A 26307-nucleotide genomic window follows, 5' to 3' on the forward strand; every position below is an offset into this window, starting at 1 on the left:
CCATTTACTGACCAAGGACGTCGTAAAGTGATCTTGCTTCATGACAATGCTCGACCTCATGTTGCGAAAGCGACTCAGGACCATATCTTTGCGTTAGGCTGGGAACTTCTTCCGCACGCGGTATAGCCTAGACATGGCGCCTTCCGATTACTACCTATTCCGGTCGCTGCAGCATCATTTGGCTAATATACATTTCGTGAGATTAGAAGAGATACGAAAATGCATTGATGATTTTATCGCTTCGAAGCCGGTGAGTTTCTATCGTCAAGGAATTCGCAAGCTCCCCGAAATATGGCAAAAGGTCGTTGATGCAAACGGAGAATATTTCGCTGATTAATATTTTTTCGTTTGTTTTTGAATAAAGATTGAATTTTACAAAAAAAAGCTCAAAACTTTTTTGTACACCTAATATATAACTTCTAGAATCGAAGAGGGGATAACTCTCCCCTCTTTTTCTAAGAATTGCGAACCTGTTGCAATACGTTTGAGAATATAATGAACCAAGAGTCGTCCGACGAAGAAATACTGTCCGACGATAGTGGATGTACTAGTGATATGAGCGAGTATGAAATGGATTGTGTAGAAAAATTTGTGTCGTCTCCAGAAATTCGTACATTGAATGCCCGTACTAAGCACTGTGTGATCCACAATTATTATACAACAGGTGGTTCTTTAACCGTATGCACATCATGCATGATTCGTATAGTTGACATTAACGATGGAGGAATATATCACGTCAGGGTGCATGAGACCGGTTCTTTCGGTAGGCTAGACGGCTAGTCGTGCACCAATTGCAGACTACCTTTGTTATATTCTCATGTAGCATGTGTTCACTTTGCACACATTAAAAAAAAACATGGAAAACTACGAGCGAGTAGAACGCGAACTGTTGGAACAGTGCAGCCAGGTCGCTACTCTGGTGGAGTGTTTCTCATGGCTGCAACGATGCGACGAATGCATCGAGCAGCTCGAAGAACTTTGTCGTGCCAAGCGTCCGCGTCTCACCATTGGATACAGACAATCTGCGGTGACGAGAATCGCGCGACTCGCGGGTGCAAAGTTGGAATTGAAGCGACGTTTCGTGCACGTTGGTGGCGAGTACGCGAGTGGCGAGTACGCGAATCGCGACGAAAGATCTCTCGTCTGGCGAGAGATCGACGCCGCGTTTGAAAGCCGTATATCGACAGGTGCTGTGATAAACTCTAATCACATTGAGCCGCGGCGATTTTTGGAAGACGCGAGAGAAATAGTGTTCGAGCGTGTACGAGACGCTGTAGAAAGACACGGTAGCGTAAAAGTGAACACCGCATTCAACGGTGAGTTCGCGACGAAGGATAAACGTGCTCATAAGAGCATAATTACAAAGAACAACGAGATATATCGATACACCGATTTGCGCGAGTGGTACGAGCAGCGTGTCATCGAGCCTATCCTAGCATCGCTCGAAGAATTCCAGGAACGTGACAGCGGATGGGCATTGTCGCGAATCCTCAATTTGATAGTGAATGTGAATAAGGATAATCCAATGCACGCGGGATGTCACATCAAAGTGCCACGAAAAATAGCAACGAAACGAGCGGTGATCAGTGTGCGTTCAACGGGCAATGCATGTTTCGCGTGGTCGGTGGTCGCCGCGCTGTATCCGGTTGAAAAGAATACGGATTGGGAATCGTCATATCCGCATTATATGACAGTACTGAATCTCGCAAACATTGAGTTTCCAGTGACTTTAAAAGATATTTATAAATTTGAACGGTTAAACGTGGTGTCGATCAACGTGTACGGCATCGAGAATAAACAGATTCTTCCTCTGCGACTCTCCAATGAAAAGAAGAAGAAACACGTCAACGTGTTGTACGTGCAAGATTCACGCAACGGTGTTGGATATTTTGCGTGGATAAAAAACCTATCCCGTCTCGTGAGCTCGCAGATTAATGGGAAAAAGAACAGGAAATTTTTCTGCGATCGGTAAGTATACATGAAAAAAAATTATTATAATTTTCCATCTTACTAATAAAATAATGGTAAATAATAGTTATAATTTTTTCTTTTTTCAGATGCTTGCACTATTTCAGTGCCAACGAAAAATTGCAGTCGCACATAATGGACTGCAAGAAGATGAACGACTCCGCTATCCGACTGTCGAGCGAAGACGACAGGTGGCTCGAATTCGGCAACTATAACAATCGAGAACGAGTGCCGTTCATCGTCTACGCCGATCTGGAATGCGTCTTACGCAAGACGAAATCCGATAAGGAAGACGCATCATCATACGCGTATCAACAGCATGACGCGTTTAGCATAGGCTACTACGTGCGATGTGCGTACGATGACGCGTTATCGTCGTATCACTTCCATCGCGATGAAGACTGTATAGCGTGGTTCGCGCGACAACTCAACGATTTGGCGCATCGAGTGAAAAATATAGTATTCGCCAACGTACCCATGGAAACGTTATCGAAAGAACAAACACAGGCGTACCGTAGCGCGACGCGTTGTCATATTTGTGAGAAACCGTTCGCGCCGGACGATACGAGGGTCCGCGATCATTGTCATCTCACCGGTAGATATCGTGGTCCAGCGCATTCGAATTGTAATTTAAATTATAAAAATTCATTTTATATTCCGATCATTTTTCACAATTTATCGGGCTACGACGCACATTTTATAATTAAGGAAATTGCTGCCGCGTACGATGGACGTGTAGATATACTACCGATAACTAAAGAAAAATATATTTCATTCACTAAACATGTCGATAGCACCAAAGATGCAAATGAAAAGAATTTTCAGAAAAATTGCATAAAATTAAGATTCATTGATTCTTTCAAATTTTTAAATACAAGCCTTGATAAATTGACGTCGTATCTCGATAAAGATAAATTAAAAATTGTATGTTCCGAATTTCCAACATTATCGGATGAAGAATTTGAATTACTCACACGAAAAGGTGTCTTTCCGTACGAATACATTGATTGTGTCGAAAAATTGCAGGACACGCACTTACCACCGCACGAATTATTTTTCAGTTCGTTGACAGGCGATACAGTATCCGAGAGCGATTACGCTCACGCCGCGAACATCTGGAAGCGATTCTCCATTCGAACGCTCGGCGAGTACAGTGATCTGTACTTGAAAACTGATGTCTTGTTATTAGCAGACATTTTCGAAACTTTCCGCAATAGCTGCATCGCGAGTTACTGTCTCGATCCCGCGCATTACTATACATTGCCAGGTTTCACATGGGATGCCATGTTGAAATTTACATGCATAAGATTCGAGTTGCTCACTGACATTGATATGGTCATGTTCATCGAGCGCGGTATACGCGGTGGCCTCAGTCAATGCTCCGACAGATACGCGCAGGCTAATAACAAGTACATGTGTTCGTTCGATCAGTCGAAACCGTCGTCGTACTTGATGTACTACGATGTGAATAATCTGTACGGATGGGCGATGTGTCAACCTTTACCACACACCGAATTTCGGTGGGTCGAAGACGTTGCGAACTTTGACGTGAGCGCGATCGCTCCGGATTCACCTACCGGTTATATTCTCGAGGTTGATCTCGAATATCCGCAGCATCTACACGACCGACACACTGACCTACCTTTCTGTCCAACGCGCGATAAACCGCCTGGCAAGCGCGAAGATAAACTTCTAGCGACGTTGTACGATAAGCAGCGTTACGTCATCCATTACCGCAACCTGCAGCAATGTACTCGTCACGGTCTTCGCGTAACAAAGATCCATCGAGTACTACAATTCGCGCAATCTCCATGGCTTCACGATTGTATTAAACTCAATACACAATTTAGAACGTCCGCGAAAAACGATTTCGAAAAAAATTTATATAAATTAATGAACAACGCAGTATTCGGCAAAACTATGGAGAATGTGCGCAACCACGTTGATGTCAAATTAATAACAAAATGGGACGGACGGTACGGCGCGGAGGCAATGATCGCGAAACCGAATTTTCACAGCCGCAGTGTCTTTGCGGAAAATTTGATTGCCGTCGAAATGCGCAAACTCGAGGTAAAATTCAACAAGCTGATTTACGTGGGTATGTGCATACTTGACATATCGAAAGTCTGTTTGTACGAATTTCATCACGAGTACATGTCACCGATGTATCGCGACAAATGCAAGATCATGTACACCGACACGGATAGTCTCATTTACTATATAGAATACGACAATGTTTATGAGACTATGAAACGTGATATCGTTAGATTCGACACGAGGTGAGGGGGGGGGGGGGGGGAAAATTTATCCTGGCTGACCAACGTTTATCGATATGCCTCTCGCGAACAAAATAAGTAACTCGACCTGATTAAGGATGAAAAAAACGATGTTTAATGCCGAATTGTGGAGCTTATAGCGCAGATGTTACGCGGCGGGAGGGATGGGCAAGAAAGTAGACTTAACAGAAAGGCGAAATGCGTAAAGAATAACGTCGTAGCGCGAAGCGATACGTTTCGAGATTACACGCGATGTTTGAACTAATAGATTGAAATTACTCGCCGTCAATCGTGTATACGTATCTAATTACACGAGGTATACACGAATCTCGAATCGAAAATCGCTGCGTGAGTCGCATACGACCGCAGGCGCCAGCGCCTCCGCCGCCGCCGCAGACCCCGCGTCCATCCTAAAAAAAAAACAAGGGGCGTTCAGGCCACCACCGTAGACATAGCGCCATCCTTAAAAAAAAAAAATACATTTCAAAACAGCCACTGCGGAGTCCACTCCCTAACGCTGGCAAATTAGAAAACAACCACAAGAAATATTAAAGAAAAAAGAAAGAAAAACTATATAATAAAAAATATTCTTACCTTCTCCACACCCTTCCTCCTTCCTCCTCCTACTTCGTCTTCGCGAAATTCTTAGTCCTCCTCCTCCACGTTTCTCTTACTCCACTTCCTCTTGGCCAAGACTCATCGGAGAATTGTCGAAGAGCTGTTTGACCGCAGCCTAATCGAGATTGTCGAAGAGGTGCTGTTGAGCGGCAATTTATTAACGCGCAATGCCTTCGATCGTCCACCTAGCGGCAATTTGAGGATGCGATCGAACCTTCAAAATTGATGTCCGCGTAACTGAGAGAGATCATTCTGATACATAATTCTGAATCTCCGTGAGGAAAGGGAGGAGGGGAGACGCTCTCCTCTTTAGTTTTCTTCTCGCTTCCTCTTTAGTTTTCTTTCTATTCTCTTCCATTTCCTTTTTTCCTTCAACAGATCATTGAGATTGTCGAGAGGTGTTTGAAGCAATTCTGTGAATGCATACATGCCTGAGACATCCACCTCGGAATTTTGATGAGGGGGGGGGCCGATGAACACTTTTAATTGAATACACATTTAATGGTGAGATTTCAACTATAGTATTCTGCTCTACCTATAGAAAGAGGAGAAGGAGGCAGTTCCTAAACTTTTGTTCTTTTTGCATGTTTATAAGATGCACAATATTTCAAAAAAATATCACTTCACTAATACAGACAAGGCCACAATATTCATCATGAACGCTAAATGGTAGAATATTGTTGACACGGTGTAGGAAAAAAAAAATATTCACTCACATCTTGCGCAGGGACAAGCAGGCAGCACCCAAAGCTAACGCGCGACGACAGAATCCGAGTCTTTGCCGTTGAGAAGCGAGCCTGCCTAGGATCTATAGAGGGGCAGTTGTCTAACAAACAATTTAGCTCAGAAGTAGCCGTCACGAAAGTTATCACATAGAATATCGCGTCGAGATAATCGGAGGCCAAGGATGGATGGCTGGATGGAACATGACGGATTGGAAGTAAGGAAGTACATATATATAATGATATGAACTAAAAAAAAGTTTTTATTTCACATAGTATTACATCATTTCTTTTTTTTTTAGTATTAAAAACTAAAGCAATCGCTCGCAATCGACGAGCTGAGGTGTGTTTTTTTTAAAAAGATCGCTATCGCGTTGATAGAGTTTTTGGAACGCGATGTTGGAGAATCGGTATACTGGACATAAAACCGTATCGACGGCGGGTTATCGTTCGTGAACGTTGACATCGATACATTCGTCAAACTCAAACATACGTCGTAGCGTCGTTCGGTCATCATTCATGGTACGACGAAGAATGAGGAGTATGTAAGAGCGTAGCATCGTTCCGATGCAAACGCTGAGGTTCACCGGTCCAACCTTATTAAAATGGTCCTTATAGTCGTTTCGTAGCATGCTTGTTAAACATTACCTCGTGTTCGTAGAGAAACGCTTTCCACGTTCACGAGAGGACAGCAGCAGTTCATGTCCGCGATGATCTACAACGGCGCATCTCCACGTATTCGGTGGACCAACGTTGATTCCAATTGCCAACAATTAGACCGTGAGTCGTCAGATCGTAACGTCTACCCCAAATAAAACGCCATCTTGCGATGTACTGCTGTGTAGATATACAGAATGTTAAAAAAAAAAACGTTTTGATATAGAATGTTAAACTTACAGGTTACTGCAGTTCTTCTTCGTTCGGGATGCGTGCTGTCTTAGCCGTAGTACATTTTTTCAACCGTGCGTACAAGCGAGTATATTCCCCCGGGCAAGACTAATGCACTCGCGTAACATTGAGATATATAGATAATTATACTCTAGAATCGAAGAGGGGTAACTCTTCATCTTGATAAGAATGCGAACCTGTTTGCAAAAGTTTTATCGAGTCTTTCTGTTTTTTTTATTTTTTATTGTTTTGGTTCGCGAGTTTATCAATGGGCTTTAGACTTATGATTTATATTTCGATGGCATCGATGACGTGGTGATGAGCACGTGGCGACTTGAACACCTTTTCTCAAGGATATTCCCAATATCATCGCTTTTTCCTTCGGAAGGCGGTGGATTGGAGGGACGTGGCGGACAAATGGACAGTCCACCTTTCGCTCGATTGCAATTTTCGACGTTAGAATTCCTTTATTCGGTCATGTCTTACAAGCTCGTAACTGAAGCTTACGAGAATGAAAAAAAAAGTATAATATATCCTATTACATGTTGCATAATTGTACGTCAGTCGTACAGTACCTGATCGGACCACGTCGCGACACGTGTATCATTAGGCGTATTTAGCTTTACATGTTTTATTTAGCTTGTGATTTTTCTTTGTCACTTGTAAATTCTATATCTCCGTTTCCATACGTTTCTAAATATGTACATACGTACATACGTTTCTAATACGTTTTACATCATAAGGACATTACCTAATATCTCATATATCCATACAATCATATGTACATACTACGTACACGTTCACCACCGTTTACCCCGTTTATATAACGTTTAACATTACAATGGAGGAGCACAGACCACCTAGTAAATACGTTTGGGACGTTGTTATCTTAAAACTTCTTTGCACCACCAGTTATATATCTTCAATACATAGTGTAAACCGCAATGTCTTAACATGTTGTCCACATCGTAGAATATTAGTACCATCTAGATTAGATAAAGATGCATGTCTTCGTAAACGGCGTCCAAGGCTCGTGTACTGCGTGCTCGCTCATCGTCCAGAAGCACGTTCTGCACGCAGTCGTTTCTCGCGTCCCTTGAACACGAAGCTCATCTTCAAATTACAGCATCGTCTCATTAGATGGTTCGCCTCGTGGTACCGGGATATCCCGTCTCCCATTGCATCCATGGTGCTAAGCCGTTAGCGCCCCGTTTTTGGACGGACAATTGTCAGTGTATGGTCCACAAAAAATAATCAAGAGTTGGCACTGGGATCGTCCAATGTAATTGACGTGTTTTTGATTTTGACCGGTCCTATGTTCAACACCGTCTTCGTAACGCCACTACCTTTCTGGTTAACGATGAATGACCTTGAGATCCACCGAATTGCACGAGCATGTTGTCGAGAAGACTGCGGTCGATTGCGGTCGATTGCGACGTATCGTAGATCTTATATCGTGTCAGAGATGAATCTTAGGTGATTTTGCGCACAACATTGGTCAATGGATTATACCACGCGATCGTGTATGATGAGACAATAGGCTGTTGTATTTGCGGGACATTACTCTGTATCAAAGTCTAATCGCACGTCCCCGGTGCTCACTCTGACTGATTGTTCTGTCGAGGAGCAATCAATGATCACGAATGGACCATACGTAAAAAAGTTGTAAAGATGAGGACTCGGCTCGAGATACTCGTATCCGTAGTAGCCTTGACAGAAACGCGGATATCCAAGTCGTACAGAACGCACATCGTTTTGTAAAAATCCAGATTCAAGTCATCGTAAGGTCTATATGATAACATTCCGATTCAAGGAAATTTCGCATTGGTTAAGTTTGCGTCGTCAAATCGAATTACATCATAGGCATGATGTTTTTGAACACTGTTGCATGAGCGAAAATAAAAATAGAGCGGCTTCTCGAATGAGTAGCCGTCGTGATGGGCCACGAAATGCTGTTGTGCCTCTGCAAGAGCGGAGGAAATTAGTACAGATACCACGAACGAAAAAGCCATGCTCAGCTATCGGTACGCTCTCCAACACGCGCACGACAGCATCGATTAGTTATTTATTTCGCTCAATAACACGGCGGGAATTCCAAGCCCACTGTACTTTGAATAATTCGAGCGCTTGGCTACGCCGGCTTCCACCGTAGACAATTGTTGTCGTTGCGCGCTCGTATTAAAATCAACTAGGACGAGGCATTGGATCACCCGCGTTTGTAATCTTGCAAATCAACAGGTAGTAGCGACGGACACAGAAATTAAAATATCCGCGGAGTGTTTTTTTCTGGCGATCCCAGCCGGCATTCCGTAGATCATGCTTCTGTCGAGGGACATGGTACATAGTTTTGAGCGTGGCCTAGTTTGATTACGCAAGATAGTAATATTATGTCACATCTCCAGCCACAGCTGTTTCATACCGCCCCGAATCGCATCTAACCACCTGAACGCGACGCACACGTATTTCCCACCATGTAATGAGCGCACCCTGGACCAGTTTGTTCTTTGTCAGTTTTGCTATAGGAAAGCTGACGGACGTGTATCCCGATCTGTGTGTGGTGGGTATTCTTATACGCGACACGTGACACACAAGTCGGTGTTGGGCGCACACGGATTGTACGTGTGCGTCTCAAATCTGCCGACGCGCGATCGTCGAAGGATCGGCTCGGTATTTAAGTTTAAGCTATCAGGTCATTAATGTTTGCCCCCAGCGAGCAAAGACTTTAAAAATGTAAGTTCATCGCGTGCGGTTCTCTTCCGGATGCAGGGGATTAGCGAGTGTTATCGACTGTGGCGGGCACCCGACCTGTAAAGGATACGTTATATCTCTGCGTACGCTCCGTTCCTTCAGCACGAGCATTTCCGCTCAACGTTAGTACTGTCGCCGTCGTACGTGCAATCTAACGATGATCTCTTTCATCGAAAATCCGAGCAACGTCCGTTTTGATCGACGAGCGTATCGTTGACTAGTAATGCCCGATGCGATGATCGGAGGTAAAAAAAATGAATTTTGCCTCGGCCTCTTCCGATTATCTTATATCCGGCGCCAAGCCGGTGAAAAGTCATGTTATCGTATGCAGCTTTGCCGTTGCGGTATGCACTCGCGGTCATGTTGCACTCTAGCGGATAAGTTTTACATCATTATGTGATCGACACGTCTCGAGTCGTTGCAACTTCTTGGTGCTTTTCCGGCTGCAGTATTCGCTTCGACGAATCACAGACAGCGTCCAATGCTGTTGGCACACGCACCCCAAAAAGTGTTTTATGATTGTACGCACATCAATCTCACATTTCATCGTGTTGTAGTTTGCGCGGAGCGTAATCGGGCCTATTTTCACACTCATCATTATAATCATCTCATCATATCAGTGTTATTGGTATTGTAAATCACCCATAATCAACCGGTTTAAGTGCGGCCGTTTTCGCTCACACACACGACAGCCCGCGCGTTTAGGAAAAATGCATTTCTATCTCGCACTTCGTAAGAACCTCGGGACTTCAGAATTCCAGTCGTCTTTGGGGAAATAAAATTGGTTCGATGCGTTCACGTCGGTATTTCGTGTGATAAGTCTCAAAAATCGCAAAAACGAGCTCGTAATCTACGTTCACTCAAATCTAGGGCGGGGGAAATAATCGCCCGCGAGGCCGGTGCCTTCCGCTCAGGACGCGTAACGACTGCGGAAAAAAGCGTTGACTAATCTAAGATTTCCAGCACCTGCGAGCTTTATATATGTCACGCGCGTCTACCGTTTGCCGAAATACGCAGACCACATCTGTACGCAGCAACTCTGATCGTACGTCGATAAGACGTGCGATTGTTGACTCTATCGCCATAGCGTCGTTCTCGAAATTATCGCACAATTCTTAGGCGGGCACAGATTGCAGAAACTGTCAAAAAAATGCGCGATTGTTTTCTTCGCGTAAGCTACCAGTGAGTACAAGGCCCGTTAGAATCGTACAGATTCACGTACCCGCTTTCGTTCCGGCGCACACGCTAGTCGGTAACGCGTTACGCATGAGAAACTGTATATAGATTGTGTACACCCACCCCGCCTTAGTCTCGCGAGCTCGTTACAATTGCTAAATTGGTAGTTGCGCGCCAGAAGGTATGATTTTTATCGTCTCTTTGACGTTTTCTTTTTTTCTCGCGCAGCTACGCCTGTCATATGTGTAGGACCGAGATAGAGTCGCGTCCATATTGTACGGAGACGAGATACAGTCCGCGGACCTTGTTCATCGCGAGATCGTGACGTGCAGATCTTCGGCTGACGTCGCGCGGTTTTGCTATCGTTTAACGCTTCGCCACGTTGGCTGTTCGCAGATCAAGGAACCCAGTGCACCCACAAGTGGTTAGAGAACGGTAATCGCACTTGCCTCGTTTCGCCCACGGCGCGAAGTTCCGACTTTTTGTAGTCCTTTTTTCGTCGTTTCGCTCTTCGGTTTCATGCCCATGCGATTGCGCGCTGCTTTCATCGCGCCCAGTACGGTAGCTGCGGCGCTCTCTTGCTCAGAGCCGAACTCTCGCGACGCCGCGTACCCTAGCGCTTTAGAGGGAGTACCTTGTCCGCCGTGTGTCTATCGGTGAGATCGTCCGCGTCCAGCGGATTTATGCCCGCGTCACCTCTGGTTAATCGTTTCGTAAGTCGATGTGCCGGACCCACGCCAAAACCGAAAACACGGAATATGTACTCAGAATCCCCCCCCCGCCCCCAAGCGCGTTTATCGCGCGCTTTAGCTAAGAACTGCCGCGCGACGCCGACCCCCCCCCCTTCGCTACAATCTTTTTTTTTTATTACTGTGTGGTGTAGGGCGCGACGATATGAGTCCGCTGCCCGACTGATGGTGGTGTTAGTCGCAGGGGGACGATAAGTTCGACACCGCCGAATCTGCCTTCACGTGTCCGGAAGACCGCATGCCCGCCACAGGAGTGTCACGATGATTCACTGTACAGCATAAGAGTACGACCCGGTTAATTGTACTGCTCGGCGCTAACATCCCTCGATATGAAGGATGACCAGCGCGAGATACATTTCACGCTATATGGCGGCATCGAGGATCGTCGCACTTTTAATACGGTGTACGAGCGCGTAATCTTAGGGGGGAGCATTGAAATTCCGTGCGGCAACCGCTGACGATAGCCGGGCAATCCAAACTGTGACGTGAAATCGCAAGATTTGATGGGAGGCAGTGCGGAGAGAAGCGCAAGCACGGAGAAATGCTGCCGCGTACGCATAAGCGCGACTCATTTGCGGCCCGTCGAATTGTGATAAAAACCCAAACGTTATCATAAGTTTTGATCAGAGTCCAAATGGCGTACGGTTTTCGAGAACGTGGTACGGTCTATTCGAAATCACTGCAACAGCAAAAGTAATCGATATTCGTAAATTTATTTACATCTATGCGGAAATCGGCTACTTAAGTTTCCAACAATAGCGACCATCGTCCACCGAACGAGGCGCGCCAAATTATATTTTATCTTGAGAAGTGGCATGCGACAAGCAGGTGCGGTGAGGAATATTTTTCGATGGGTCGCCAAGCGAAAGTTGACTGCTTCTATCTTTGTCACCACGTACGCGAGGCTACCTAAACATCTGATCGCGACAAGCAGAACTGCTGATCCTTTAAAAAGATTTTACCAGATTGAAACCCGTTACACGTGAACACCGCCATGTCTTACGACGGAATTTGCACGTTGTCAGTGACTGTGGACAAAAAAAATATGGATTTTAGTAATAGACAAGATAGTGCGCTTAAAGACGGGAGATACAGACAGAATTTTAACGAGTTGCAATACTGGTAACGTGACTAGTCGTTGCGTGATACTTCGCCAGAGACGAACATGGCTGAGTGCGCGAGCGTGAAAAATCGCGAGAGGATCGAGAAGACGAGCGAGTCGATCCGCAAGAAACATCTCGCTCTGAAACGGTAGAACAAAAAATAAAAAATAAAAAAACGTAGAAAGACTCGATAAAACGTGTTGCAACAGGTTCGCAATTCTTAGAAAAAGAGGGAAGAGTTATCCCCTCTTCGATTCTAGAAGTTATATATATATATATATATCGCAATTTACGCGAGTGCAATTAGTCTTGCGATACTCGCTTGTACGAACGGTTGAAAAATGTACTACGCTAAAGACAGCAACGCATCGTACGAAACGAAGAAGAACTGCAGTAACATGTAAGTTTTAACATTCTATATGCAAAACGTTTTTTTTAACATTATGTATATATACACAGCATGGAGCATCGCAAGATGCGTTTATTGGGTAGACGTTACGATCTGACGACTACGGGCTAAATTTTTGGAAATTGGAATCAACGTTGGTCCACCGAATTACGTGGAGATCGCCCTGGGAGATCATCGCGGACATGAACTGCTGCTGTCTCTCGAAACGTGGAAAGGTTTCTACGAGCAGCGATGGAATGTTTACAAGATGCTACGAAACGAATATAAGGACAATTTTATAAGTGTTGGACCGTTAACCGTCAGCGTTTGCATGCTGAACGATGCTACGCTCGTACATCTCAATTCTTCGTCCGTACGCATGATGATGACCGAAACGACGCTACGACGTATGTTTGAGTTTGACGAATGTATCGATGTAACGTTCGAACGATTAACCCGACTCGTCGATACGGTTGATGTCAAGTATACGCGATTCTCCAACATCGCGTCCAAAAACGCTATACGCGATAGCGATATTTTTAACAAACATCAGCTCGTCGATTGCGAGCTATTGGCTTTAGTTTTTAATACGTAAAAAAAAAGAAATGATGTAATAATATGTGAATAAAAAAATTTTTTTTGTTCATATCATTATATATATGTACTTTCTTTACTTCCAATCCGTCTATCCATCCATCCATCCATCCATTCATCCTATATCTCGACGCGATATTCTATAGTGATAACTTTTCGTGACGGCACTTATGATCTAAAGTGTTTTGTATACAACTGCCCCTCTATAGATCCTAGGCAGGCTCGCTTCTCAACGGCAAAGATCGATTCTCAACGTTAATCTTTGTCCTGCTTTGCCCGTGCGCAAGATGTGAGTGATATTTTTTTTTTCCCAACGTGCAACAATATTCTACCATTTAGCGTTAATGATAGAATATTGTTGCACATTTTCTGTGATTAAGTGAAGTGATAATTTTTTTTATTGTGCAGCTATAACATGCAAAAAGAACAAAAAGTTGAGGAAACTGCCTCCTTCTCCTCTTTCTTAGAGGAGATTCAGAATAATATAGTTGATCTCACTCAATTAAATGTGGATCAATTAAAAGTGTTCCATCGCCTCATCAAAATTTCCGAGGTGGATGATCTCAGGCATGTATGCATTAACAGAATTGCGTTCAAACACCTCATCGACAATCTCAATGAGGCTGTGAAGGAAAAGGAAATGGAAGAGGAAGTAGAAGAAGAAACTAAAGAGGAAGTAGAAGAAACTAAAGAGGAGAGCGTCTCCTCCTCCTCCTCTTTCTCACAGGAGATTCAGAATGATGATATCATAATTGATCTCTCTCAGTTACGCGTAAATCAATTTGAAGTGTTCGATCGCATCCTCAAGATTGCCGATGAGGTGGACGATCTAAGGCATGTGCGCGTTAATATAATTGCGCTCAAACACCTCTTCGACAATCTCGATGAGGCTGCGGTCAAACAGCTCTTCGACAATCTCGATGAGGCTGTGGAGGAAGAGGAAGTGGAGGAAGAGAAAGTGGAGGAGGAGGACTAAGAATTCAGCGAAGAATAAGGAGGAGGAGGACGGAGAGAGGGTGTGGAGAAGGTAAGAATATTTTTTATTATATAGTTTTTTCTTTCTTTTTTCTTTAATATTTCTTGTTTGTGTTATAATATTGCCATGCATTTAGGGAGTGGACTCCGCAGTGGCTGTTTGAAATGTATTTTTTTTTTTTAAGGATGGACGCGATGTCTACGGTGGTGGCCTGAAACGCACTTTAGGATGGACGCGGGGTCTGCGGCGGCGGCGGAGGCGCTGGCGCCTGCGGCGGGGTGTGGGGTGACGGCGACAGCGTCTGCAGCGATGGAGTGTTGGGTGACGGCGGCCCCCAATAATACATAATCACAACATACTGCGATCATCATGGTATAATATCAATAAACACCGATAGCGCTGGGACTTTCCGCGCCTCCCCCTCCCTTCCCCGCACCTACCAGTACTCCCCGCGTCTATGAGTTTCCCCTGCGCCCCGCGCCCTCCTCAGAGGACCTGAGTTAGAACCCGCCTATTATTCCTACTTACATATGTATTCTGACTACTCAGCCAAAAACTCTGCATTGATGGCAGCGGCACAGAATCAGATGGCGGTCTGGTGAAACCTGTAGTCATACATTCAAGCATGAGTATGGGGAACAGGGTGTAACAGTGATATACAAGTCAGTATAACGGGTTGCCTATTCATGCAGGCGCGCACGTTCGTTCACAACTGCGTAAGCTTAATCATTGAGACGGTATAATCACTCGCATATCTTTTTCGCGTATAAAGTTTGTAGCGTACGAAGTTTCGATATTTATGACAGATTTCCGTAGCAATTCGTTAAGACAGAAGTTGAATAGGTTATAAAATGAATTTTATTAAGAAAATTTTAGGTGTTATATCTTCTTTGTTACAAGAAAAGCTCTATCGTAAACTAAATTAGAATATAAATTATATGTTATAATTTTATTACTTAAATTATATTTTGCTCAAAATGTTTATGCACAGTACGAAAGTCAACAGTTAGCACATGTGCAAATTTAATTAGTCGACTAACGAGTTTGATCCATTTTAATGATGATAGAAATGATCGTTAACGAATATTATACAATATTCATTTTGGTATATTAATTTATTAATTAATAATTAATTTAATAATTAATTTTATATTATACATAGTATTGCTACATAACAATTTGTAAATAGTTACGATAAAAATAAAAAAATCAAAAACTATGCTGGCAAACTCTATACTGTTTATATATAATATTGACATTAATATAATAAACAATTACATATTTATTATAATCGTTTTCATAAAAGATTATAGAAGATATTCGAAATATCCTCCTTTTTCTTCCGTACGTAACGCAATTCTCCGCATAATTCTTCTTCCCACTTTGAATAACATAATAGGTGTTATTTTTTCAACTGCATCTTCTATTTTTTTTATCAAATCGTTTTTACTGCATCTCGTAAACTTAATCCTGAATGTAGCCCCATACAAAAAATCTATTGGTGTAAGGTCAGAATAACTTGGAATCCATTCATGCAAAGTGCTACGGACGCCTATCCATCTGTTAGGAAATCTTTGATTCAGTATAGTACGAGCAAGAAGAGATGTATGCGCAAGATGACCATCTTGTTGAAATATAATATTTGGTAATATAGCCAATGGAACATTATCTAATAAATTAGATAGTGTTTTCTCCAGAAAAGCGGAATAAATCTCTGCTGAGATATTAATATTTTCAGGAAAGAAATATGGATATATCCGATAATTTGATTATCTAAAATTCCCATCTAGATGTTAATATGGAATTGTTCTTGGATATGTATTTCTTTTTGATAATGAGAATTTTCGTCCACATAACATGTTCATTATGTCTGTTTATTTGCCACGAAAAGTACATTTGTCTTCAGAGAATTTTCCTCAAGAAATTATCATTAGCAATGTCATTAACGTCAACCTGGTACAAAAAAATTTGATTACTGTTAGGTGTAGTAAAAAGAAATCCATTATTTTTCCAATAGATGGCTTTAGTAATCTGTATCACGCGTAGACAAGATACAGATTACTAAAGCCATCTATTGGAAAAATAATGGATTTCTTTTTACTACGCTTAATATAATTTTGTAGATATTTGAAATGGCAAGAAAATTATTTAATTATAAACTTGTAGCTATCATTCTACGATAAGTAATTATCTTTATTACGAGTATTTAAATATTTTTTATTTTTTAGAGTCGAAAAAATCTAAAATCTCATTTTTAATCTATTTTATTAAAAAATTGTTTATTGTCAATTTTAGTAAGATAACTGCCAATTGGTCATATGTCTTGTTCTTACTTGCTCGGACAACCAATCACAAAAAGCTTCTCGATGATGAAAGTCTTGGGCAAACAATCTTTGAGGTGTGTACCTCTTAAACGGATGCTACCTAAGATTATGCTTTATAATTCTATGGACTTTTATGTGGCTCAGTTTTAAGATATGTGCAATACTTTTAGTGCTCGTATGCGGATTAGCAATAACTGCCTCTCTTATTAATCATCTTCTCTTCTCGTTGAGATACATGCCGTGTTGGAACGTGCAACATCCCATATTGATTCTATTATACAATACTTGAAAAAAGCCATGTCCTGCTTATCAGGAAAATGTTCGGCATAGAGGGTTGCAGCTTTCGTTGATTTTTATGGCATTCGCCATAAATAAGCAACGTATTTGCTATTCTTGATTACTTGTACACACTCCATCATCGGACATATCAAAAACTTATTTATTTACAAACTATGGTAACTGGCTAACTGCTGACTTTCGTACTGTGCATAAACATTTTGAGCAAAATATAATTTAAGTAATAAAATTATAACATATAATTTATATTCTAATTTAGTTTATGATCAATTATGCTGGAGCTTTTCTCGTAACAAAGAAGATATAACACCTAAGATTTTCTTAATAAAATTCATTTTATAACCTATATCATTTCTTCAACTTCTGTTTTAACGAATTGCTACGGAAATCTGTCATAAATATATCAAAATTTCGGACGCTACAAACTTTATACGCGAAAAAGATATGCGAGTGATTATACCATCTCAGTGATTAAGCTTACACAGTTGTGAACAAACGTGCGCGCCTGCATAAATAGGCAACTCATCATACTGACCTGTGTTGCATCCGCTGTTACACTCTGTACATGCGCTCGCCTTCGGCGCGTCGAGAGTGAATGAGAGCGAGCTCTTTTTCACACTAGTTGCTTGTTTCAAGCGACCGAAAATGCTTTCTTGGCAATCTCGGCCGTTCGATGGCCCTCGGCATCAATAAGAAGTGAGGGTCATTCTAAATAACATATAAGTTTTAATAAATTGTAGTAATAGTATACCCCTCTCATTAATCTAGAATAGTATAAATCATGTTAAAACGCAAAAATTTATGAGATATTTAATTGTTTATGTTTTTACCTCCTTCATAAACTCGAGTAGCAAAAATAGTTCAGTAGAAGTATAGAATTTTACAGGAAAAAAATTATAAATCAGCATTTCTCTTCACGAAAATCTTCAAAAAGGCCAACAGAAAAGAAATGCGTATGTTTGAGATTTGAGACTTGTGAAGAAAATATGCGCAAAAAATCGAATAGTTACAAAAAACACGTTTTTTGCTTGTAAAACGGAAGATATTGATTGTATGGAAAAAAATATGGTAAGAAAATGTTCGGTATGAAAAATATAGGTATTCGAAATACCTACAAAATGAGATGTGGAACATTAAAATCGATCTATTAATTAAGTAGAAAAAAAAATTTTTTAAATACTGAAAAGATCTTTTTTTCACTCTCTGTTCATTGAGATTAAAGCGTCTTTGAAATTCTCGTAAAATGTAGCTCTTATAACGACGAATAAATCTAGCCTTGAATGAGCTTGAAATTTTCAAAATAATATTTTACAAAAAGGCATTTGTTCACTAAAAATCTGTCTGCGAAAAACTTAATTTCTTCATCTTTGTATAGTCACACAGTGATTTACAAGAGTGATTTTTCCTCTTCAAGAGTTGCACTATAACGTACATTTAGTAACAAAACGATTTTTTGCAGTTAAACTATTATAAAATGATTATGCGTTTCGCGGGTTTCCTCCGTGTCCAGATCCATTCTTGGAATGCCAATGTTTCGTGAATCTTGCAGTCCAAGAATGGATCTGGACACGGAGGAAAGCCGCGAAACGCATAATCTTTATATAGAAAGCACCCGTAGTAGTTTCAAAAATATTATTATAAAATGACTTTGAAAAGTGTGTATTCACATTTTTTTTATACGAAAATATAATTTTTCCTTTAAAACAATGGGATAATTCTGTTAATGTGCATCATATTAAAGTCGTGTGAAGCATATGACAGCTGACATTTTTCTACGAATTTAAAAAAAAAGGTTACCCTCTAATTATTATAAGCCGAGATAACAATTTCTTTTTTTTTAAAAATCACTGTAGCTCTAATTTTTAAATCTAAAGATAGCTAATGTAAACTAGCTAATGTGAATCAATACAGGTTAGGCGTGTGTGAAATCGTATACTTTATTTTTGAGAAAAATTGACAAACGTTTCAATCTTTTTGATTGGATCTTCCTCAATGTAAAAATAAAATCTATGACGTATAAATTTAATATAAAAGATATAGTGCTAATTTTTAAGATTAAGAGTTTCGTCTGACACCAATTTGTCAAGGAAAAATTGAATTTGCTGTTAAAAAATTCTCGAATTTTTTACTACCGATAAAATTTGTTTAAAATTATTGGAAAGTTGAGTAATGCAAGGATGGCAACGCGCTGGGGGGGGGGGGGAGATCGGGCTGCTCGGTGACTTGTGCGTATTTGATTTCGTGCGTTAAAGTTTGCTAAATTTATATTTTCTCAGCAATAAATTGACATAGAAACATGATTTTTTAAAATCTGAGGTCTCGACGAGATAAACAAACAGCTTAATCAAATGTTTCGCAAAATAATTGTAATCATGAAATTTTTAGTTTTTTATTTCTTGAATGGTTTATTACTAAAAAATCACGTTTGAATATGAAGTGCATCTCATTAACAAAAAGTGACATGAACTATGTTTCTTTATATTTAATGTGCTGTAAAAAGTATTCAACTGGACGATTATATGTACGGAACTATCAGTACAAACATTTTTTTTGTGAATTTAATTGCAGATGTAAATATGGCATATGTAAACAAATAAATAAGTAATTTACCAAATATTAGCGTAACTGTTGAAGATATAATACTAATTTCCGCAAATATAAAAGTAAATAAGTGTTATATGAAAAATATATTTTGCAACTATTTTTCTCCAACAGTTACGCTAACGTTTGGCAAATTAGTTATTAATTATTTGTTTACATATGTCTACATTCAAACGTGATTTTTTAGTAATAAACCAAAAAAATAAAAATTCAAGAAAAAAAAACTAAAAATTTCATGGTTACAATTATTTAGCTAAACAAATTACAATTATTTGGTTAAGTTATTTGTTTATATCTCATCGCTATTCCAGATTTAAAAAAAAATCATATTAATTTATTGCTAAGAAAATGTAAATTTAGCAAATTGTAACGCACGAAATTTTATATACGTAAATTTTATACGCGCGAGTCGCTGAGTCCGATCTTCCCCATTCGATTGCGCGCCGGCTTTCCCCACTCCGGCGCGCTCATGTTCCTCAATTTTTCAATGGTTTTAAACAATCTTTTTCGGCAGCAAAAAATTTAAAAATTTTTTTGACAGCAAATTCAATTCTTGCTTGACAAATTGATGCCATACAGAAATCTCAATCCTAAAAATTAGAGTCACAATAATTTTTTTTTAAATTGTTATTTAGTTCCTAAAAATTAGAATCACAATAAATTTTTTTTTTAAATTGTTATTGTTATTTAGTTCCTAATAATCGGAGGATTATTAGGAACCGAGATAACAATTTAAAAAAAAATCCTTCTCATTTTTAAGTGCGGAGAAAAATGTCAGTTGTAGAGTGCTTCATACGGTTATTGATTTGATGCATATTAACAGAATTATTCCATTTTTTTATGCGAAAAAGAGATACCCGCTTTTTAAAGTCATTTTATAATAATTTGACTGCAAAAAATCGTTTTGTTACTGAATGTATGTGATAGAACTCTTGAAGAAGAAAAATCATCCCTGTAAATTGCTATACGACTGTTCCAAGATGTAAGTAATTAAGTTTTTCGCAGATAAGTTTTTAGTGAACAAATAGCTTGATGGCGCCACTAGCAAGCTATGGTTAAAATTGTCTGATGTAAAACATTATATCGTAAGGTTGGACATCTATCAACAACATAACCTTGAAATACTAGCGATTTTATGAGCATCATATATTTTTTTTTGTTCGAAAATGCCGAGTTTTGAGCCGAATAAGTGTCATTTGCGGGAACTTTTGATTTACTTCTTTAATTTGAAGAAATCTGCAGCTGAGGCTCATCGATTACTTGTAGAAGCATATGGTGAGGCTGCCTTAAGTGAGAGAAGTTGTCGTGAATGGTTTCAAAAATTTAAGAACGGTGAATTTGACGTCGAAGACAAAGGACGTAGTGGAAGGCCGAAAGTGTACGAAGACGCGGAATTGGAAGCATTATTGAATGAAGATTCGTGCCGAACGCAAAAAGAACTTGCATTTACATTAGAAGCGACTCAACAAGCAATTTCACATCGTTTGAAATCATCAGGAATGATTCAAAAGCAAGGGAATTAGGTTTCATGTGAACTGAAACCGAGAAACGTTGAATGCCGATTTTCCATATGTGAAATGCTGCTTGTCAGGCATAAACGAAAGGGTTTTTTACATCGTCACTGGTGATGAAAAATGGATCCACTACGATAACCCAAAGAAGAGGAAATCATGGGAATTACCTGGCCATACTTCAACATCGACAGCCAAGCCGAATATTCATGGAAAAAAACTCATGTTGTGTATTTGGTGGGATCAGCTTGGTGTCGTGTATTATGAGTTGGTCAAACCGAACGAAACCGTTACTGGGACTCTCTACCGAACACAATTGATGAGCCGAGCACTCAAGGAAAAACGCGCCCATTACCACTCTAGGCATAACAAAATTATTCTCCTGCATGATAATGCTCGACCACATGTTGTGGCACCGGTCAAAACATCTACAGGGAAATACTCAATTGGGAAGTTCTACCCCACCCGCCGTATACACTAGACATTGCCCCTTCCGATCTATCTATTTCGATTGATGACGCATGACCTGTCTGAGCAGCACTTCACATCATATGAAGATACCAAAAATTAGATCGATAATTGGATAGCCTTAAAAGATGAAGCGTTCTTCCAACGCGGTATCCGTATGCTATCAGAAAGATGGGAAAAAGTAGTGGCTAGCGATGGACAATACTTTCAATAAAACATTATGTACCGTCCTTTCACAATAAATGCTTAATTTTTGATAAAAAACGGCGGAAACTTATTTGTACACCTATACTACTTTTACTGAACTATTCTTGTTACTCGAGTTTATGAAGGAGGAGTTTATGCGCATATAATGCGCATAAAAAATCGTAAACAATTAAATATCTTGTAAACTGTTGCGTTTTAACATGCTTTATATTATACTATTCTGAATTAATGGAAGGTGTACACTATTATTACAATTTATTAAAATTTATATGTTATTTAGAATGATCTTCCGTTATCGAAGCCGTGGGCCGCCAAGTGGCAGAAATTGCCGAGAAGGCAATTGAAACAAGCGACTAGTATGAGAAGGAGCTCGCTGTCTCATGCACTCTCGGTGTGCCGACGGCGAGAACACGTACATAGGCTCGTATTTGTATGTGTGTTACAACGTCGCACCACGATAGATGATTGAACTTGTGAAGTGACGTTTTGATGACAAAATTTATGTTGCATGCTATTTCGTTATTATTCATTTAATTGTGAAAATGTGACTTGGCTCGTATTTATCAAAGTCGTAATTCTCGATAAAAACTAAAGTTATCTTGGAATTTTATATGGAAAAGCATACACATATTATTCGTTTCAACAGTTGTCAGAGCGTGTGTTTCTGCCCGAACATAGGCTCACTTTATATGCCTTTTATGACCATTTATTGGCTGTCAAGGGAGGAAAGGACAGTTTTCATCGATTTTTACAAGTACATTTTGAAGCAATCTCGTCATTTCATTTCATCCAAATTGTCTTTATTTAAAAATGGCATGCAATATAAATTAACATGTCATTCTTTGCTTCTGACGTCACGATTTCAACATAGCTGCCGCGATTAGTCAGGAGCCTTAATGCCTTTTTTTATATGAATACACAATTTCATATTGTTTTATAGAAGAAATTAATTATTGCTCGTTTAAGTTGTTTTAATGGTCGTTTCATTATTGTTAAATTATAATTTCAAACAAAAAATAAAATTGATTTGGCATTATTCCTCCGCGTGGCGGTAAGTAATTTTAAACAGTACGTTTATGTTCTTTGTATAAGTAATTAAATATATATATATACCGGGTGTCTCAGAGCACTCGTACCACCGTTTTAAAAGGTAGGGATGTGTTTGTACAAAAAAATGATTCAGATAAAATTTGCAGGATTTCGGGAGATCTATCTGATGGTGACCTTGAATTTGACCTTGAGGTCGACCTTGGGCATAACTCAAGGTCAAAGTACCATTTTACAAATGTAAACCCTTATTCATGACATCACAAATGAAAATAACGGAAAATTTTACGTCCGAATATGTTATCAAGCCTAGGTCAAAATTACCCTTAGAGGTCATGTGAAGGTCAAGTTACTTTTAGAGCACCCGTACCAACCTTCTAAAAGATATGGATGTGTTTGTACAAAAAATAGTTCAAACAATACTAGGTATTTACATAGCTATGATGCATCTGCTGGTGAATTTGAATTCTATCTTTAGATTCATTTGTAGTCGTGTACATCGATTTTTAAAGATTCCTAATTATTAAGATCTTGAACAGTCGATGCCGACTGTGTCAGTGTTACCCAAGATGTACCACGTGGAGGTCACAAGGTCGGACTTACACCTCGTCGGGGTGCTTTTTTAAGGTGGTTCCCCTTGTCGTCACCTTTGTTCGTACGCATGTGTTCAGTCTAGATTTTCGAAGTGTCCTCCACGTGCATGTATGCAGGCTGTTATTCTTCGTTGAAAATCATCCGTCACCCGACGAATTTCGACAGGATCTAGAGACTGAATGGCTTCTCGAATTCTGTTCTTCATGTCTTCTGAAGTCGTAGGTCGTTCGCGGTATACGAGGTCTTTTATTCTTCCCCACAAATAAAAATCCAAAATTGTAAGATCCGGTGATCGTGGTGGCCAGTTATATGGACCATATTTACCTATCCATTGGCCGCGAAATATGCGGTTCAGTTGTTGACGAGCAATGACAGACGTGTGGGCTGGACATCCATCCTGTTGAAACCACATATTTAGACGTAGTTGAAGTGGAATATCTTCAAGTAAACGTGGGAGTTCGTTTTCGAGTAAATCGACATACAGAAAACGGTTTAGATTTTCTTCAAAGAAAAATGGTCCGACGATATGCGTATCAACAATTCCGCACCAAACATTGACTTTCCAGATACGTTGATGATCGATTTCTCGATACCAATGTGGATTCTCTTGCGCCCAATAACGGAGATTATGTGTGTTCACTTCGCCGTCACTTTTGAAGGTGCACTCATCAGAAAACAAGATACTTCTATGGAAAGTAGGTATTAATTTTCTGCTTCAATATGAAGAAATCTGCAGCTGAGGCTCATCGAATGCTCTCAAATACTTATAATGAGGTCGCTATTAGTGAAAGAACGTCGTGAGTGGTTTCAACGCTTCAAGAATGATGATTTTGACGTCGAAGACTGGCATAGCGGTGGAAGAGAGAAGGTTTTCGAAGATGCAGAATTGGAGGCATTACTTGATCAAGACTCATGTCAAAATAAAAAAGAATTGGCACGTTGAGCCAATGATCGCCATTTCAAAACGCCTCAAAGTCATGGGAATGATTCAGAAGCAAGGAAATTGGGTGCCGTACGAGTTGAAGCCGAGAGATGTTGAACGGCATTTATTTGCTTGTGAACAGCTGCTTGAAAGGCAAAGACGGAAGGGATTTCTGCATCACATTGTGACTGGGGACGAAAAATGGGTTCATTACGATAACCCAAGCAGAAAATCATGGGGAGTTCCCGGCCATGCTTCCACGTCGACGGCTAAACCGAATATTCACGCTCCAAGATTATGCTGTGTATTTGGTGGGACCAGCTCGGCGTAGTGTATTATAGCTGTTAAAACCGACTGAAACAATCACAGGCGATTAGTATCGAACGCAATTGATACATTTGAACCGAGCATTGAAAGACAAACGGCCGCAATACAACGAGAGACACGATAAAGTGATTTTGCAGCATGACAATGCTCGACCCCATGTTACGAAAGTGGTCAAGACATACTTGGAAACGTTGAAATGGGAAGTCCTACCCCACCCGCCATATTCTCCAGACGTTGTTCCCTCTGACTATCATTTGTTTCGACAGCACACGACCTGGCTGACCAGCACTTCCGGTCTTATGAAGAAGTAAAAAATTGGATCGATTCGTGGATCACCTCAAAAGATGACTAGTTTTTTCGACGCGGGATTTGAAAGATGGGAGAAAGTAGTGGCCAGCGATGGACAATACTTTGAATCATAAATATATAACCAGTTTTTTACAATAAAGCCTCGAATTTCGGAAAAAAACGGCGGAAGCAAATTAAAGTTGTACACCAAATATATATATGAATGTCAATTATTATAATTTAAAAATAAATAACTAGGATGCCCTTTGAATAAATATAATACTTTTATTAATTGATAAATAGTTGGTAATTTTAGTTACTTTTTTCTTAGATATCCGCAATTTTCCCTCTCTCCTCTATCTTAATATTTTCATAGAATAATGAGATAAATTAAATGATTAAAAAAACTCTTAATTTCTTTTCAAAAAAAGGATAACCTTCCGAAAACATCCAACGCTCGATTATCATGAAATTTGGCAGGAATATTCCAAATGAATGCCCTTAAATGGATTTTCACCGATAAAAAGGTTTAATGTCAAAAATGTTTAAGTAAAGTTATAATATATACTACCTAAATGCATTACCGTTACATAGCTCGCTGTAATAGGACCTGAAGCAGGGGGAAAGAGGGATGAGAGTCGGGGGTGAGAGTCGTGCGCCCCTTTGCAGGGGAGTAGAGGGGGGTGAGAGTCGAAGATGAGAGTCGTGCGATTCTAGAGGGGGGGAAGGAGGGGGTGAGAGTCGAAGGTAAGAGTCGTACGCACCTTTGCAGGGAGGAAGGGGGGTGGGGGAGAGTCGAAGATTAGAATCAAAGGGGAATGGAAGTTGCTTCACACCCTATTACAGTGTGCTATATAACGGTAATTATAGGTGGTATATAACTTTATTTAAACATTTTTGACATTAAACCTTTTTATCGATGAAAATCCAGTTAAGGGCATTCATTTAACGTCACATTTGGAGTATTTCTATCAAATTTCATGATAATCGGGCGTTGGATGTTTTCGGAAGTTCACCTCAAAAAAGATTTATAATTATATACTGAAAACTTTATAATTTTTTTAAAAAGTTATAGGAAAGACTGGTGATTGGAGTTAGTTGTAACAATGCGTATATCTTTTAAATAATAAGAGATAAGATGATCATATGAAGAACAAAAATAATCGATACCGAGGCCTGCGTTTGCCTCATGACATCAAGCACGTGTGCGCTGCATGTAAAAGAAGTTATATGTAGAATGCTCAGACAAGCCACGTAAGTGTAAATTTACAATGTTATACTTTTATGCTTTAAACTTTCAAATAAAGTGCCTTTTATCTTGTTTTCATTTTTTAAATTTTAAAATAATTAATACTAATTAATAAAATAAATTTCCTCAAGCTATATCTTTTTTTGATATTTTTAAATCCAAATATATTTATATAATCATATTAAGAATTTTAAGCACGATCGTATATGAATACATCGAATACGATAAACAAAGCCAAGATCGGTCAAATTTTGGATTACAAAGAA

At 40.0% G+C, this 26307-nt stretch overlaps 2 protein-coding genes and 1 pseudogene across 2 annotated transcripts; all 3 read left to right on the plus strand.

Moving 5' to 3' along the window:
- Positions 1 to 464: 464 nt before the first annotated feature.
- LOC147910817 (uncharacterized) lies at positions 465 to 2044 on the plus strand. Its single transcript, XM_087408688.1, has one exon. It carries the CDS (start codon positions 857 to 859, stop codon positions 1970 to 1972), a length of 1116 nt encoding a protein of 371 aa, XP_087264814.1. The 5' UTR covers positions 465 to 856; the 3' UTR covers positions 1973 to 2044.
- On the plus strand, positions 2015 to 4251 carry LOC147910818 (uncharacterized). Its single transcript, XM_087410406.1, has one exon. It carries the CDS (start codon positions 2104 to 2106, stop codon positions 4249 to 4251), a length of 2148 nt encoding a protein of 715 aa, XP_087266532.1. The 5' UTR covers positions 2015 to 2103.
- An 8428-nt stretch (positions 4252 to 12679) lies between these two features.
- LOC147910819 (uncharacterized) lies at positions 12680 to 13242 on the plus strand (annotated as a pseudogene).
- The last annotated feature ends 13065 nt before the right edge of the window (positions 13243 to 26307 follow it).

This window comes from Acromyrmex echinatior, chromosome 1, assembly GCF_024713525.1.
Source record: "Acromyrmex echinatior isolate Ae372 chromosome 1, ASM2471352v2, whole genome shotgun sequence".
NCBI classification, from domain to species: domain Eukaryota; kingdom Metazoa; phylum Arthropoda; class Insecta; order Hymenoptera; family Formicidae; genus Acromyrmex; species Acromyrmex echinatior.